Raw genomic sequence first — 13,514 nt, 5'->3', positions numbered from 1 at the left:
TAATCGAGAAGTATCATCTTCCTAAATGGTCACACTCCACGCTCCTCAGATTTTCTCTTTGGCTCGAAAAAAACGTTTCGGATATTAGAAGTTTGAAGACTTCTGACAAACTTAGCACTTTGTGTAAATCACAAACCACGCGATATAGGACGAATACCCAGAAGACCCGCTCACGTGAGGAGTTGTGTTGGAATTGCCAAGAAGCCTGCTGTTTGAGAGCCATATAACAAAACTAGGATGACAGGCCTGACGCAGCATGCGTCCCCGCAGCTATCCCCTCAGAATTCAGAGCTGACATTCCAATGATGGAAGTTGTCAACACGTATACGTTCTGCCTGGTTAGTGAATACACGGACATCTTATTGATATCGCTTGCATTCTTTTTGCGTTAACTCATCAAAACTCAATTATCATGAAATTAAAAACAGGAAACAGTTCTCAGTGTAACAAAAGCATCCAGTGTATTTAACTCTGTGCTGTGTTTCAAGAGACCCACATTGTATAAGTGACAAAGCATTTATTACCCGGTTTATTGTGGTATTACAGAGCGGAGAGCGCTAAATAATCAATCAGTTAATGGTCTGTATGGCAGTTTGAGCACATCACATCCATTGTGCTTATGCCGTTAGAAGGATGAGCTGGTAACTGCAGTGTATGTTGCATGTTTATTCAGAGCGTAATGTCCTAAACTAGGGCTGACAGAAATCTTGAAAAATGCAGCTTCAGCTTTGGCAATTTCAAAGTTGCTAAAATATGTTAGAAATAACTTTTGGGAGAGGCTTTCGGTACAAAAGTCCCCAAAGATAAGAGCTGGAATTACCCTCTGTGTTATTTCCACTTTACCCTCTTCCTCTAACCAGCTGTAGATTTTAGAATTTTTTTAAAAAAAATCGTTGCCGAGTTTGAGTTATTTCTATGCCCTACTGACTCCTTTATTATTCTTTATTATTGTTTATGAAGTGTCCCCAAATTTTCTCTCCCTCCCTCCCTTTCTCTCTCTCTCTCTCTCTCTCTTTTTATTCTTTTGGAATTTTTGGAAATTCCGTAAGGTGGTTGTTTCACAGTGTGTTTACCACGTGTCATGGATACTTGCTCATCATGTGGTGTGGCTGATTCACCTTCAAAACATGTTGCGAGTGGGTTTAGGTCCATTGTAAAAAATAAATGGGAAGGAACTTTTAGGTGCTGGCTTGATGAGAGCACATGGCAATCACAGGCTTTGGATAAAACAAGAAAGGGGGAGAGAGAAAAGAGACGTTCACAATGAGATCTTTCTTTAAAGAAGGTCTAATAATTATACAATTCGAAGAAGTGGGATTTGTATGTAAGGGCAATCAAATGTTCTTTGAATCAGGACGGAATTTTTTTAGATTGTTTTGGTGGTGAGAGGCCCTTTCGTCTCTACTGGTTCACGTTTAAGCAAGGACCCATTACATGAAAGCTCTAACTCATGTTTTCTCTCTCTTCTTCCTAGGAGATAAAAGCACTGATTATGCTAATTTTTACCAGGGTTTGTGGGACTGCACAGGAGCTCTTTCTGATGAGTTGTCATTTAAACGTGGTGATGTGATTTACATTCTCAGCAAGGTAAGGAGACACCCCAGCTGACAACCGTAAAGGGTGAATACAAAGCTAGATTCTTCTGCATCTGGGTTTACAACACTGGGGAAAAATGCCAATTGGAATTCCTCTAGGTCCTTGTTAACAATTGGGAGTTCACAATAATTAATTATTTTGTCAAGTGAAATATAATCAAATTTTAAACACAATCAGATAACAGGATTCAACTTAGCAGTGTGTTTACCTATCACTTCAGCCTTTGGCTCACATCCATACCCTGCCTTCTCCAGAAACAATATACTTATGTGAAAGTTAACATTGTGAGGTATTAGGTTATTTATTATGTTTTTCTTTCCTCTTCCTTTTTATTCTTCTGTGTGCTTATTCTGATTTTGTCTGCCATTCACTACTGGAAACACTGTTTATAGTAGGAGTTTTTCATCTTTATGTAAATACATTGGTGTTCCGACAATTTAAAAGCGATGTTTTTTCTATTCAGATAGGTTTAGGTAATTTTTAACAATTTAACATAGTTGTATTTGTAAACGTAATGACAGAGTCTGTTGCTATGAACTCACCTCTCTCTCTCTATATATATATATATACACATACACACACATATATATAAAATCTCTCTCTCTCTCTGTCTCTCTCTCTCTCTGCCTCTTAAGATACTGGATGACTCAAATCAGTGTCTCTGCCTCTTAAGATACTGGATGACTCAAAATCTTTCTGTCCTTAGATCTAAAAGTCATGTTTCTTATAGTGGTGATGTGTGCGAGCTGCCTTAATTTTCATATTTAACTTTCCCTGCTGTAATATAGGGATTAAAAAACTTGCTCAGTCTACTTTATGAAGCTATTCTAGAAACAAATGATGTATGAAAACTAGTTAAATGTAAGTAGGGAGATGTTCTATAAATCATAAGTCTAGAAGTTTAATGTGGTTTCTTGATTAGAGAAATATTTTGTACTTTCCCGAAAGATAATATGGCTTGCTAGATACAGAAGAGATTTGGAAATAAGGTCGTTTATTGAACGTAACAAAAGATGGCTGGTGGATAAAATCATAACCTAGGAAATCATAGAACATTTGAATGAGGAATCTGCATGATGATCATCCACTTATTCTTGGTTTTACAGATAAGGGAACTTGGGTCGAGAAGGGGCCAGAACCAGGACTTAACCAGGCGCCTTGACTCCCAGACCAAGGCTGTCTACTTCTCTCTCGTGCATCTTCCTTCCTTCTTTCCTCCCTCGTGTGTAATTTGAAACTGTCCTAAAGCATCCCCAATGTGCGAGGGCCTGTGCTAAGCACCAGGAATCCAAAAGGAATACTACAGAAGCACTTGTAGGTCACTGGGGGAAGATATTTAACAAGTAAATATAAGCAGCCATGATCGTTGCTAGTTGAGGTGCCCAAAGCTAAGACTTCTCATCTTTCTTCGTCCTCTGTTCCTTAGTATGTTTGTTTTTTGTTTTTTAAAGAAATACAGGTTTAGTTCTTAGAAGCTATAGATAACCAACTCTTGGATGAAGCATTACAAGATTATTGAGCATTTCATTGTCCTGAATTAAGATAACACTTTTTTTTTTTGAGTTAATTACTTAACATAGAAACCGAAGTGATTCATTTCAGTTCAAGAAAGTCTCTTGGAATTATTGCCCAAACGTACTTAGCTCGCAGTTTCTTTTGCCAGCTGAGCTGCAGTTGCGTATAAAATAAAAGGTTGATTGGCTTCTACCAGGAATTCCAAATTATAGGGATAAACGGCATGGAGTCGTTATATTATTATGGTAAAATGCGAAACTTCTAAAAGCCATGTGGGTCTGCCCTTAAAGCCTTCTTTATGACTCATGCTGTCTTTGTGGCTGAAAACCTCAGAGTAGCGACCTCCGGGGCAGGCTGTCAAACAAGTAGCATTCCCATTGCCTCCGAAAATTACTTTCTGTTATTATGAAAGTAAAGGTAGCGTCATAGGTGTATGTCACACTTCTGGAATCCCAGGGAAGGCACTTTCTGTTCTCCCAAACCTGTTTTGTGGAGATTGTAATTTTATGTGTGAAGCCTGGTCATAGAGCTAAGGTTAGCGGTGGTCCGGCTCAAAGGAAGAGTATACCGCCATCTAAAATTTCTAAATGCTATTATTTGGGCATGTGCCTACCAAAAATAATTCCTCTCTCAGCCCTTCACAAGGCGTGAAGTTCCATGGGCAGCATGATTTCACGAGAGGCCTCCTAGAGCTCATTTTGGTTTTGGAAAGAGGCTAGACATTGTTCGCCAGCGCATTATTGCTATTGGCGGAATGATTTAATGCCAGTATTTATATCCCACTGCGGAGCTGGTAGAAACAACCAGGTAAATCTTGGTGAGGGTGAAAAGAAAGGACGCTTAGCTCTCCCTGGATGGAATTTGGACAAATTTGGGGCCGTTAGTGGACATCTTGGCTATTGGTTTTCAAATTGCTTTGGGAGTCAGTATATGTTTCTGAAGACTTGCACTTAGCGATTTGGGGGGAACAGTTTCAGAGAGGAATCTTTGGAGACTCTAATAATTTCTTATTGGCTTGGTCTTCCAGTTTTTACCAAAACTTTGGCCAAAATAGACCATAAAGCAATATCATAAATTCATTTTCATGGGAATGACAGCAATTTGAATGCTTAAGACTACTGTAAATTCAGGGGCGCCTGGGTGGCTCAGTCGGTTGAGCGTCTGACTTCGGCTCAGGTTGTGATCTCACAGTTCGTGAGTTTGAGCCCCACGTCGGGCTCTGTGCTGACAGCTCAGAGCCTGGAGCCTGCTTCGGATTCCATGTCTCCCTCTCTCTCTGCCTCTCCCCCACTTGTGCTCTGTTTCTCTCTCTCTCTCTCTCTCTCTCTCTCTCTCTCTCTCAAAAATAAGTAAAATGTAGAAAAAAATTTTTAAAAAAGACTACTGTAAATTCAGAACTCAGGCTCTTAGAAGAGAGTGAAAAAGTGCTCAAAAGGACTTGTTTCTAGATTAAGGTAGATCTATATATTGTTATATATATATATGATGAAGAATTCCTCAGAAGGACTTGTTTCTAGATCCAGGTGGAGAGAGAGATTTTTTTTTAAAGTACACTTAGCATAGAAATCGCCAGCATTGGGGCACCTGGGTGGCGCAGTCGGTTAAGCGTCCGACTTCAGCCAGGTCACGATCTCGCAGTCCGTGAGTTCGAGCCCCGCGTCAGGCTCTGGGCTGATGGCTCAGAGCCTGGAGCCTGTTTCCGATTCTGTGTCTCCCTCTCTCTCTGCCCCTCCCCCGTTCATGCTCTGTCTCTCTCTGTCCCAAAAATAAATAAATCTTGAAAAAAAAATTTAAAAAAAAAAAAAAAAAAAAAAAAAAAAAAAAAAAAAAAGAAATCGCCAGCATTGTTGTAGGTCTAGAAATGTGTTTCATGTTTCTCAGAGTTATATTAGGTTTTGTGGCTATAGAACGAAATTTTACCATTTTAATTTATTTTTTACACCATCTAGTGGCTCAGAATGAGTGGTGCAGGTAATTGCAGCTAATGTGCACAATCAAAATGATGTCATAAATTCAGCTTGAGATCTAGCTATGGATTATTACTTTCCTATGTCATGTCAATAAAGTATTAGCATTAATCATAAAATTTTTAATCATTCAGAATTGAATGTAAACATTGTATACATACCTTTTTAAGGAGTCTTAATGCAATATTTGTAGAGGCATAAAAAAAATGTGTACCTTGTGAAGAAATTAATGCCACAGTTTTTCTAATAAATAATGCCATTTGCAAGATTTGAAAGAAATACGCCTTGCTTTTCAAAATTAACTGATCTGTATTTCGCAATATTTAATTGTCACTGATCTGACTTACCTTCCAGAAGGTTGCCAGTTCTGAAAATACTCTTTAAAAAAAAAAAAAAAGGAAACACAAGACAGTTTAAGAAAAGATGCATTCTTAAATACAATTTGGATAAATCAAGGACTAAAAATGGTGTGCATTGTAATGAAGAGTGTTTTAATTTTGTAAATGTAATGACAGAAACAGACTGAACTGGTGTGACCATTGGGCTGTCTTCGTTAAAATTCACTGTAGGAATGTAGTTTCGTTTTAAAATTCAGTCTTCTTTCTCTGTTTTTGCAAGGAAGCCTTGATAGGGTGTCAGCTGTGCTCAGTCAGCCTGGGGGTGATTTATGTATTTCAGGCGTCTTTTTTGAGAGTTATACGAGTCTTAGACTTAAATTTTTTTCTCTAGTGCAAATCAAGTGTTGCAATAAAGAAGGGTAAGCAGATCACCTGGCCTGCCTCCCCCTTCCCTTTTTAACATTTTTCAATTAGCAGCTGTCATGTGACCCCTGGCTGAGTTCGCCTCTCTTTCAAAGTGTCTGGCATTTTCTAAGTTTTAACCTTTGAAGCTCACTAATACTAAATTTAAGTACTGCTTACCTAAAAAGGAGAGCCAGTGACTTTTTGCTTATAGTTCTTTCCACGTAGGGTCACTGCTGTTGTTTGTGTATTAGGAGAAAACCCTGTTACGTACATCAGTAGTTCAGCAGAGATTTAGAAATCTTTTTTATTCTCCCCTAAAAACAATGGGGCACATTTACAGGGACAGATGAAAATGGGGTTTGTAATTTTGTTGACCGCTACGTTGCTAATGAATTAATTCTAAAACTCACGGCCCAATTTCTGATTCATTTGATGGGGGGGGAAATCATATTTGAAGTAAAAAAAAAAGAAAATCTTTTTAGTTTTTTAAACAAGGAATCAGGTTGTTTAAAATCATGCCAGATTCCATTACTAGGTTACATGTCACGTTCATTACCACCTTAAACAAGGACATAATATCCTAGTTAATAGTATTTACCCAGAACTATGTTTGCGAGATGTTAGGATTTTAATAGCAGGATCCAGGGTATATGGCTATAGGCGTATTCCCTGGCCCTGCATACCTCTTTGGTTATATGATTCTACTTGCTGTTCTGGATTTACATCGTCTATTAGTTTATCTTTCAATCTGTGCTCATCGGTAAATGGCTAACCACATTCCTATTCTTACTTTTAAAGCAATAAATTATTTTTAGAGACTTAACGACAGCAGAGCTGTGCTTCGGCAGGAAAGAAGCACGCTACTTTGTCTGGTGTTAACAGAAAAACAAGGGGGTGAAGAGTCCTGGGATATTTTATCTAGTCTAGGACACATGTGACTTGAGCATTGCAGCGTCTTAAGAAATTTTTTATTAAGTGAAAAACAGGAAATGTAGGTTGACAGTGTTCACTAATGTACGGTAAGGACGCTTTTTTTTTTTTCTTTTTTTAGTATGTATTGGTCGGAGGGTCGAGCATTGTCTCCCATTATATCTGTGAGTTTTTTTCAGCGATTGGTCAGTTGTGACTGTCACTGACCGTCTGCTTCTCATTGTAAAAACGTAAAGATTCCATGACCAGGATTTTTCGGGCTTTCAAACCTACCGGAAAAAGGAAATAACATGAAAGGCCTCCCGAGCTCTGCTGGCAGAGTTACTTTTCAGGTGTCTTCATTTTCCCTCCGTGACCATCTGCCCCCGCGTGCCACAAATAGCATAACCAACTGCTGAAGAATAACTAGGACATCTCAATATAGGACATAACGTTATTGATGCTCAGCTAGTTCCCAAAATGTGGTTATGTCTTCCAGCCTTTGGGGAAGGCGGAGGAGTAGCTGTATTGTGACCGTGTCTCTTTGGGTCTGGTGGCATTTAGTTTCCGTGCTGTCGATACGGGAGTGTTGTGGGCACACAGTGAGGCCAGGTAGACCTGCTCTGCTCACACCCGCCCCTCCCTCAGGAGACAGTCTGGTTCCACTCATGGGACTCCTCTCGTTATCTAGGTGGGGACAACACGTTCAAGTCCTTCCCTGTGCTCTCTGACCTCATATGGAAGGAGAGTTTCAGGAAAATGTTGACAGATGAAAGCGGGGAGGTGATTCTGGAAAGTAGGTTGGGAGGCTCAGAATAAGCCGGAGGGGTCAAGGAAAAACCGGCCGGCAGCGTCCGACATGCAGGGTGGGCGGAAGTGGCAGGGGCTGCTATGGGCTGCAAGGCCTGTGCGGTTTAATCCTGCGCGGAATAAGCCAGGGTCTGTCAGAAGCAAAACAAAACGACTTGAAAGACAGCACCTTGTTGATAATTTTTTTTTTTTTAAATCCTAAATTGAAAAGTCCATGGTCTCTTAGGCGCTTCTTCTCCCCCACCCCAAAAACTCAGGAACCCCCTTAACATATATATAGCAGCATTCACTCCTCTGAGATGTTCCCCCCCTCATCCCTTTACAGGCCACATTCCCTTTGGAAGAGCAGGGTAGAGAACCGCTCATAATCAGATTGCCTTGGAGTGCACTCCAACACACTTTTTTCGTTGCTCTGGCATTTTCCTATACCCATTAGTGGGAAGGGAGAGGGAGGGAACAGCAACAACAAAAAGAATTTGTTGCGTACCCACAAGGACCCGTTCTAGGCACTCGGTATGCTTTCGCTCATCTGATCGTAAGATAACCCTATGGTGTTACGGTGTGTTAATTTTCCAGAGTCGGAAAGTGATGCCCAGCAAGGTTGTTATGTGAATCACCCAAGGACACCAACTAGAAAGTACCTTCTCCTGGAATCAGTGCAGGTCTGACCCTGGAGTTTTCTCTTTTTACACTGCTACATCTAAGTGGGGACTAGGAGTTTCCATTTCTCTCTCTCTCCACCCTGAACTCGTGGAGGCAGACACTGTGTCTTAAGTATTTTTATATCCCTGATACCTAATAGTATGGCAGATATATGTTTATTTGTGTTTGTGAAAATACAGGTAAAAATAGGAAATAATCCTGACCTTCTTAAAACAATTTAGAATGATAGAATCATAGAGTTAAGGAAACCTTAGTGCTAGTGCTTTGCTTTATAGGTGAAGAAATCTCAAGGCTCAGTGTAATTGGGGAAAATAAATAAAAGACCCAAGGAAGAAATGACTACCCCTGTGGAGACCTTAAAAGACTGGAGTTTGGGCACTTGAACTAACAACACAGCCTGGAGCTTCTCAGCAGCCAGACTACAAAAGGGAGAGACAAGGAGCTAATAACCCCTTTTAATCAAAAAGGAGGGATCTTGGCTTTTCCCAGATCTGGCTACTTAAAAAAAAAAAAAAAAAAAAAATCTCCACTAGAATTTCTAGAATCTTCACTGATTAGCTGACCCTAACAACTTTATATGACAAGTACAACAGTGACAGATAATACCCTCAACAAAAAATTTTAGAGTAAATATGACAACACACTTCATAAAGGCAGTTCTGTGAGGGTCCAAATGTGTCACCATTAGACTTCTTGATTTATGTTAAGTACATAACTGGATTATTGTGGAGTCTCCGAGAGTGCCATAAATATAAACCCAAAAAATCATCCCTAAAAAACTTGGGGATGGCCCAGGGTTCCATACCTAATTAGTAAACGAGCTAGGGGGTGAGACTCTGGAAATTCTGGGAAGATCGTCACAAGAATAATCAGGACCTAAAACCCAGTAGATTTTCCTTTACACCTGCCACACTGTTTCTGCCTTTACAGGGTTCTGTCTTAACCTCTTCCATACATACAATACATTCAACTCAATTTGTTTCTTCATAGAACTGGAATTACCTGGTCCCAGTTCAGCAGGGGGACAGATCTCTTTCTTTCTACAGGTGGAATCTAAACTCTTTAGATAAGGTCTCCTGTACAGCTCATTGGAAAACGGGGTGGACAGCAGCCAGCCACAAGTAGGAACGACATACTTCAGACTGAGAAGCTGAATGCACTTCAGAACAAAAGTTTGTTTAGTCATTACTAAAATTCTTCAAGTATATCTAACATACACAAAGGAAGAGATAGACCTATTGGAAATCACACTTCTGAGGAAGATGTCTAGGATTGTCGACTGGTGCATCATCCAAAATGAGTGTGGCATCATCTAGTCCGTATTTATTGAACATCTTTTATACATTGTGGGGCAGACAGATCAAGTAAGATATTGCCGTGATCTCAGTGAGTCTGTACTTTATTTTAGTTGAAGGAACAGACCTAAAGTACATAAAATGAGGAATAAATGCTCAGCTTGGAATGAGCGACGTAAGCGTGGATTAAATAATTTGGAGAAAAAGTCACGACAGCTAGGTAACTTGAGTTGGGTGTTGGTTGCTGATTAGGATTTGGGTGAGGAAGGGGAGACGTTCCCTGGGGAGGAGAGCACCGCGTGCAGAAGCAGGAATGGGTGGAAGGTTGGACTGTGTGGACCGGAGCAGTGAGAGACTGCTGCCAGCAGGGCAGGAGGGAGCAGAGCTGAGGAGTTTGCACTTACCGCACCGGGGAGCTGGTGTGAGTTCCCGAGCAGTTCTTGAAGCTGACCAAGGCAGTTTCTGGGAAGAACAGAGAGGCAGAGTTGATGCAGTAACCCAGGGTGAGGTGATGAAGGTCTGAACCAGAGTGGCGACAGTTGGAATAGAGACAGGTGGGTAAGCTGGAGAACACTTAACAGAGTCTTGTACAGGTCGGTGAAATACACTGGGTACCGAGGCCACTTTCTACCGAATATGATTTGACCGTTTCTTTGCCTACCAATATCTTTGACTCATCAGTCTGAATAGCAGTTTTTACTGTGTGGTATTGTGAATGTGGACTGTGTAGACACTTGAATTAAATGAGTCTTTTTTTTTTTTAATTTTTTTTTCAACATTTATTTATTTTTGGGACAGAGAGAGACAGAGCATGAACAGGGGAGGGGCAGAGAGAGAGGGAGACACAGAATCGGAAACAGGCTCCAGGCTCTGAGCCATCAGCCCAGAGCCTGACGCGGGGCTCGAACTCACGGACCGCGAGATCGTGACCTGGCTGAAGTCGGACGCTTAACCGACTGCGCCACCCAGGTGCCCCCAAATTAAATGAGTCTTGACTCTGGAATATAAACTAAAATTTGTTGTAAGAATTGAATTCCTACTATCAGCTCCTTTGCTTGTCCCGTATCTCTCCTGCTTTAAAAATGGAGTGCACAGTGCAGGGAGGGAAAAAAAATAGTAATTCTTCAAATTAGCGTAATTCAAAGTCACACCTGCATAGTGAATTATAAAGTAATGAGGTTGATTTCCACAAGCCACTAAGAGACTTGGTGTCTTAAAGCAGGTTCACGGAGGGTGGTGTTCAGGCATCAGGGAGGACCTTAGAGAGTGTTAGTGTCAGTTTCCTCATTTATCAGCTTAGGAGATGAAGATTCAATGAGTTCATGTGTAGATAATAATAGTGAAACACTGAGGTTGTCAGGTTCCTGTCGTGCACTTTAAGGGATGAAATGATGGATATAGGAGAAATGAAGGGATTCTTACAAAGTTTCTAACTGGAGATAGTAAAAAGGAAAAGATCCAACAGGTACCCTTGAAGAAAGTAATTCTGTATTTTGCATGGGTATCTGTTTTTCATACTCCTACAATGTTTATGAAAAATCGAGACTATCACAGTGAACAGTTGGAAAACAGCGGTGAAGCCCACGGGCTCTGAAACCCGATGCGTTTTACATTTGTGAATAAAATTAACTTCATTTCTGCAAAAGGCTAGTATGTTTCGAAGCACAGACGTATGTTTGGGAGACAGGACACACGCACAGTCTTTCACCCATTGCATTCAAACAGATTGGTAACTAGTGTCTGGAAGGGGGAGTGCATCACAGAATCTTATTAGTGTCTCAAGTTTCTGTTAAGGTGACATTCTTTCACCTCATGGTTTGCAGAAAGCAGATGAACATACTTGAGAAATGAGAATCACGGTGCTGAGAAGGGTTTAAGTGAACGCTGGGGCCTTATTTAAGTATTTAAGTGTAAGATAATCAACAGGCAGAGAGCGAAGATTTAGCGAATGAGTAAACATGGGCATATGGCGGCTGTCATGTCAGGTACAGTCGGTTTCACATGATCAAAACGAGCCCTCTCCCCCTGCTTATTACATAATTGCTTTCGTTTGTTGCTTAACAACTATTAGTCGAAGCCGAACATTTTACTACAAAACAAAACAAATAAGAAACTATTTCAACGGCGTGAAAATGGAAAACAGGGGTGAGAGCACAACTGGGCAGTGCCGCTTTACGATTATTTTCCCGGGTTGTTGGGCCAGTTTGGCTTTTTTTGCTTCCTCGCCTGCCACATTGCATTTTGCCTGGAAGCCATCCATTTTGCAGATACTGAATTTCTTTTGAGTACTATTTTTATACAGTGAGCATCGCCACACCTCTGGATCTTGATAGCATTAGTACGGGAGGAAAAAGAAGCTTTGTGTTAGTAATTACCTAACATTGTCAGAAGCTGACTGCAGGCCTCTTTCTAGTGATAACAGAATAACCGCATAATGTAGCTTTATAGCACATGATTAATAGAAAATAATTACACGTCCTACAAAGGGATGCAATATTTCTTATAAATTGACTGGAATGGTTTCCTGTAGATTAAAGGACTCTTCATTATTTTATCAGTCCTCCTGAAGCACAGCCACTTGCCTATGTTAGCATTTCAGTTGATGTTAAGAGCCGAGTAGGGTGAGGGATACCAGATGGCAGGCCTTCTCGTACCTGAGATCTCGTGTGCCATAAAGATGCCATGATGTTTCCTAACCTTTCAGAGATTTAGATGGCAGCCTGGAGTGGTTTTTTGTCTCTTTCTTTTTTGTTGTTTAATAACAAGATAAGGTTTGAGGGTTGTTGATCTTTTTTTTTTTTTTTTTAAACGACCCACCCGCGACTTTTAGAACAAGACTATAATTAGCACGTGGACGGTAAGACAACATTGTCTGGATTGCATTCTTTCCACCGTAAGTCATACGTCATTTGGAATCACATTGATTTGGGAGCGGCAAACCGGGGAGGCAGAGAGGCAGATCTGCTTCTTCAGAAGGCAAGCTCGTAGGATACTGAATCTTGAGGCTCAAGTTTAGAATACCGTACTCCAAAGCGTCTTCTTTCCAATTTATAGGCTGCAAATGGTTTAATTGGGATTCATGTTGCTCAAGAGGCTCATACAGAGGATGGTAATGATAAAAGTAAAAGCTTCTGTGTTTGCAATCTTGTCGACATACTCTAATGGCCACAGTGTAAATCCATAAATTTGCCTCCTAGATTTTTACCTCACTGTATTTTATCTTGCCTCTTAATTCCACACAGGAGTGTTCTGTGGAATCCTTTACAAATGTAAAGTAATGAACGTTCTGGTTTTTATTTTTACCCTTTTCTGATTTAAACCTGTGATAGTTTAGAAAACTTTTATGAGCAAATTTCATATGCTTTTGAATTGTTTTAAATTAAGTGAAGCATTTAAGATAATTCGAGTCTGAAACTTTATTTTTTCCTAGAATGTTACTTGCAAGGGATTTGTTTGCAGCTGCATAAGCCCCTCCCCCCTGTTTTCGAGGGTACTTTCTATTTAATGAATCTGACCAGTGACCATCAGGCAGAATTCTCTCAAGTGTGAAGTGTGTCATTGGTCCTTTGGTGAAATGATGCATTGGAAATCCATTTTCTTAACTTTGGATGTGAGTGAGCTTTTTAAGAATGATGATATGCCCTCAGTTGAGACTACAGATTATAACCAAAGTGGAATATTATAAAATGACATGAGCATTCTTGTTTGTATTTGAATTTAAACCTGGAAGCCCAGATTGAGTGCTAGTCTCTGAAAGCCGATTTGGGTCTTAATATGCCCTCTGATTGAATATGTTCTCTGTCTGCCTGTTGGGGGCGCTGGTTCCCTTGCTCTTTACAAATATTCAATTTTTTTTTTTTTTTTTAAGTCTTACATTGACATTGGGTAAGAGCTTTCATACTCAGACCTACCCTGTTAACCATCCACTTTGAAATCTTGCAGTGTAGGCCTTTTGCCTCTGGAAGGTTAAATACATTTGTTTTGTTAAGCATTAGGCTCTAATTGTATTCATTGCC

The 13,514-nt window shown here is 40.3% G+C and overlaps 1 protein-coding gene across 5 annotated transcripts in view; it reads left to right on the top strand.

Annotated features, from left to right (window-relative positions):
- SKAP2 (src kinase associated phosphoprotein 2) overlaps positions 1–13,514 on the top strand; it is a 180,678-nt gene that overhangs the window by 164,550 nt on the left and 2,614 nt on the right. For all 5 annotated transcript variants that reach the window (XM_045052528.1, XM_045052526.1, XM_006929265.5 and 2 more), the window contains exon 11: positions 1,475–1,587. In XM_045052528.1, coding sequence (XP_044908463.1) covers positions 1,475–1,587 — 113 coding nt within the window. The remainder of the gene's footprint in view (positions 1–1,474; positions 1,588–13,514) is intronic.

This window comes from Felis catus, chromosome A2, assembly GCF_018350175.1.
Source record: "Felis catus isolate Fca126 chromosome A2, F.catus_Fca126_mat1.0, whole genome shotgun sequence".
In the NCBI taxonomy this organism is placed as follows: Eukaryota; Metazoa; Chordata; class Mammalia; order Carnivora; family Felidae; genus Felis; species Felis catus.
Note: the sequence above shows the minus strand (reverse complement) of the source record. Positions and strands in the feature narration are given on the sequence as shown.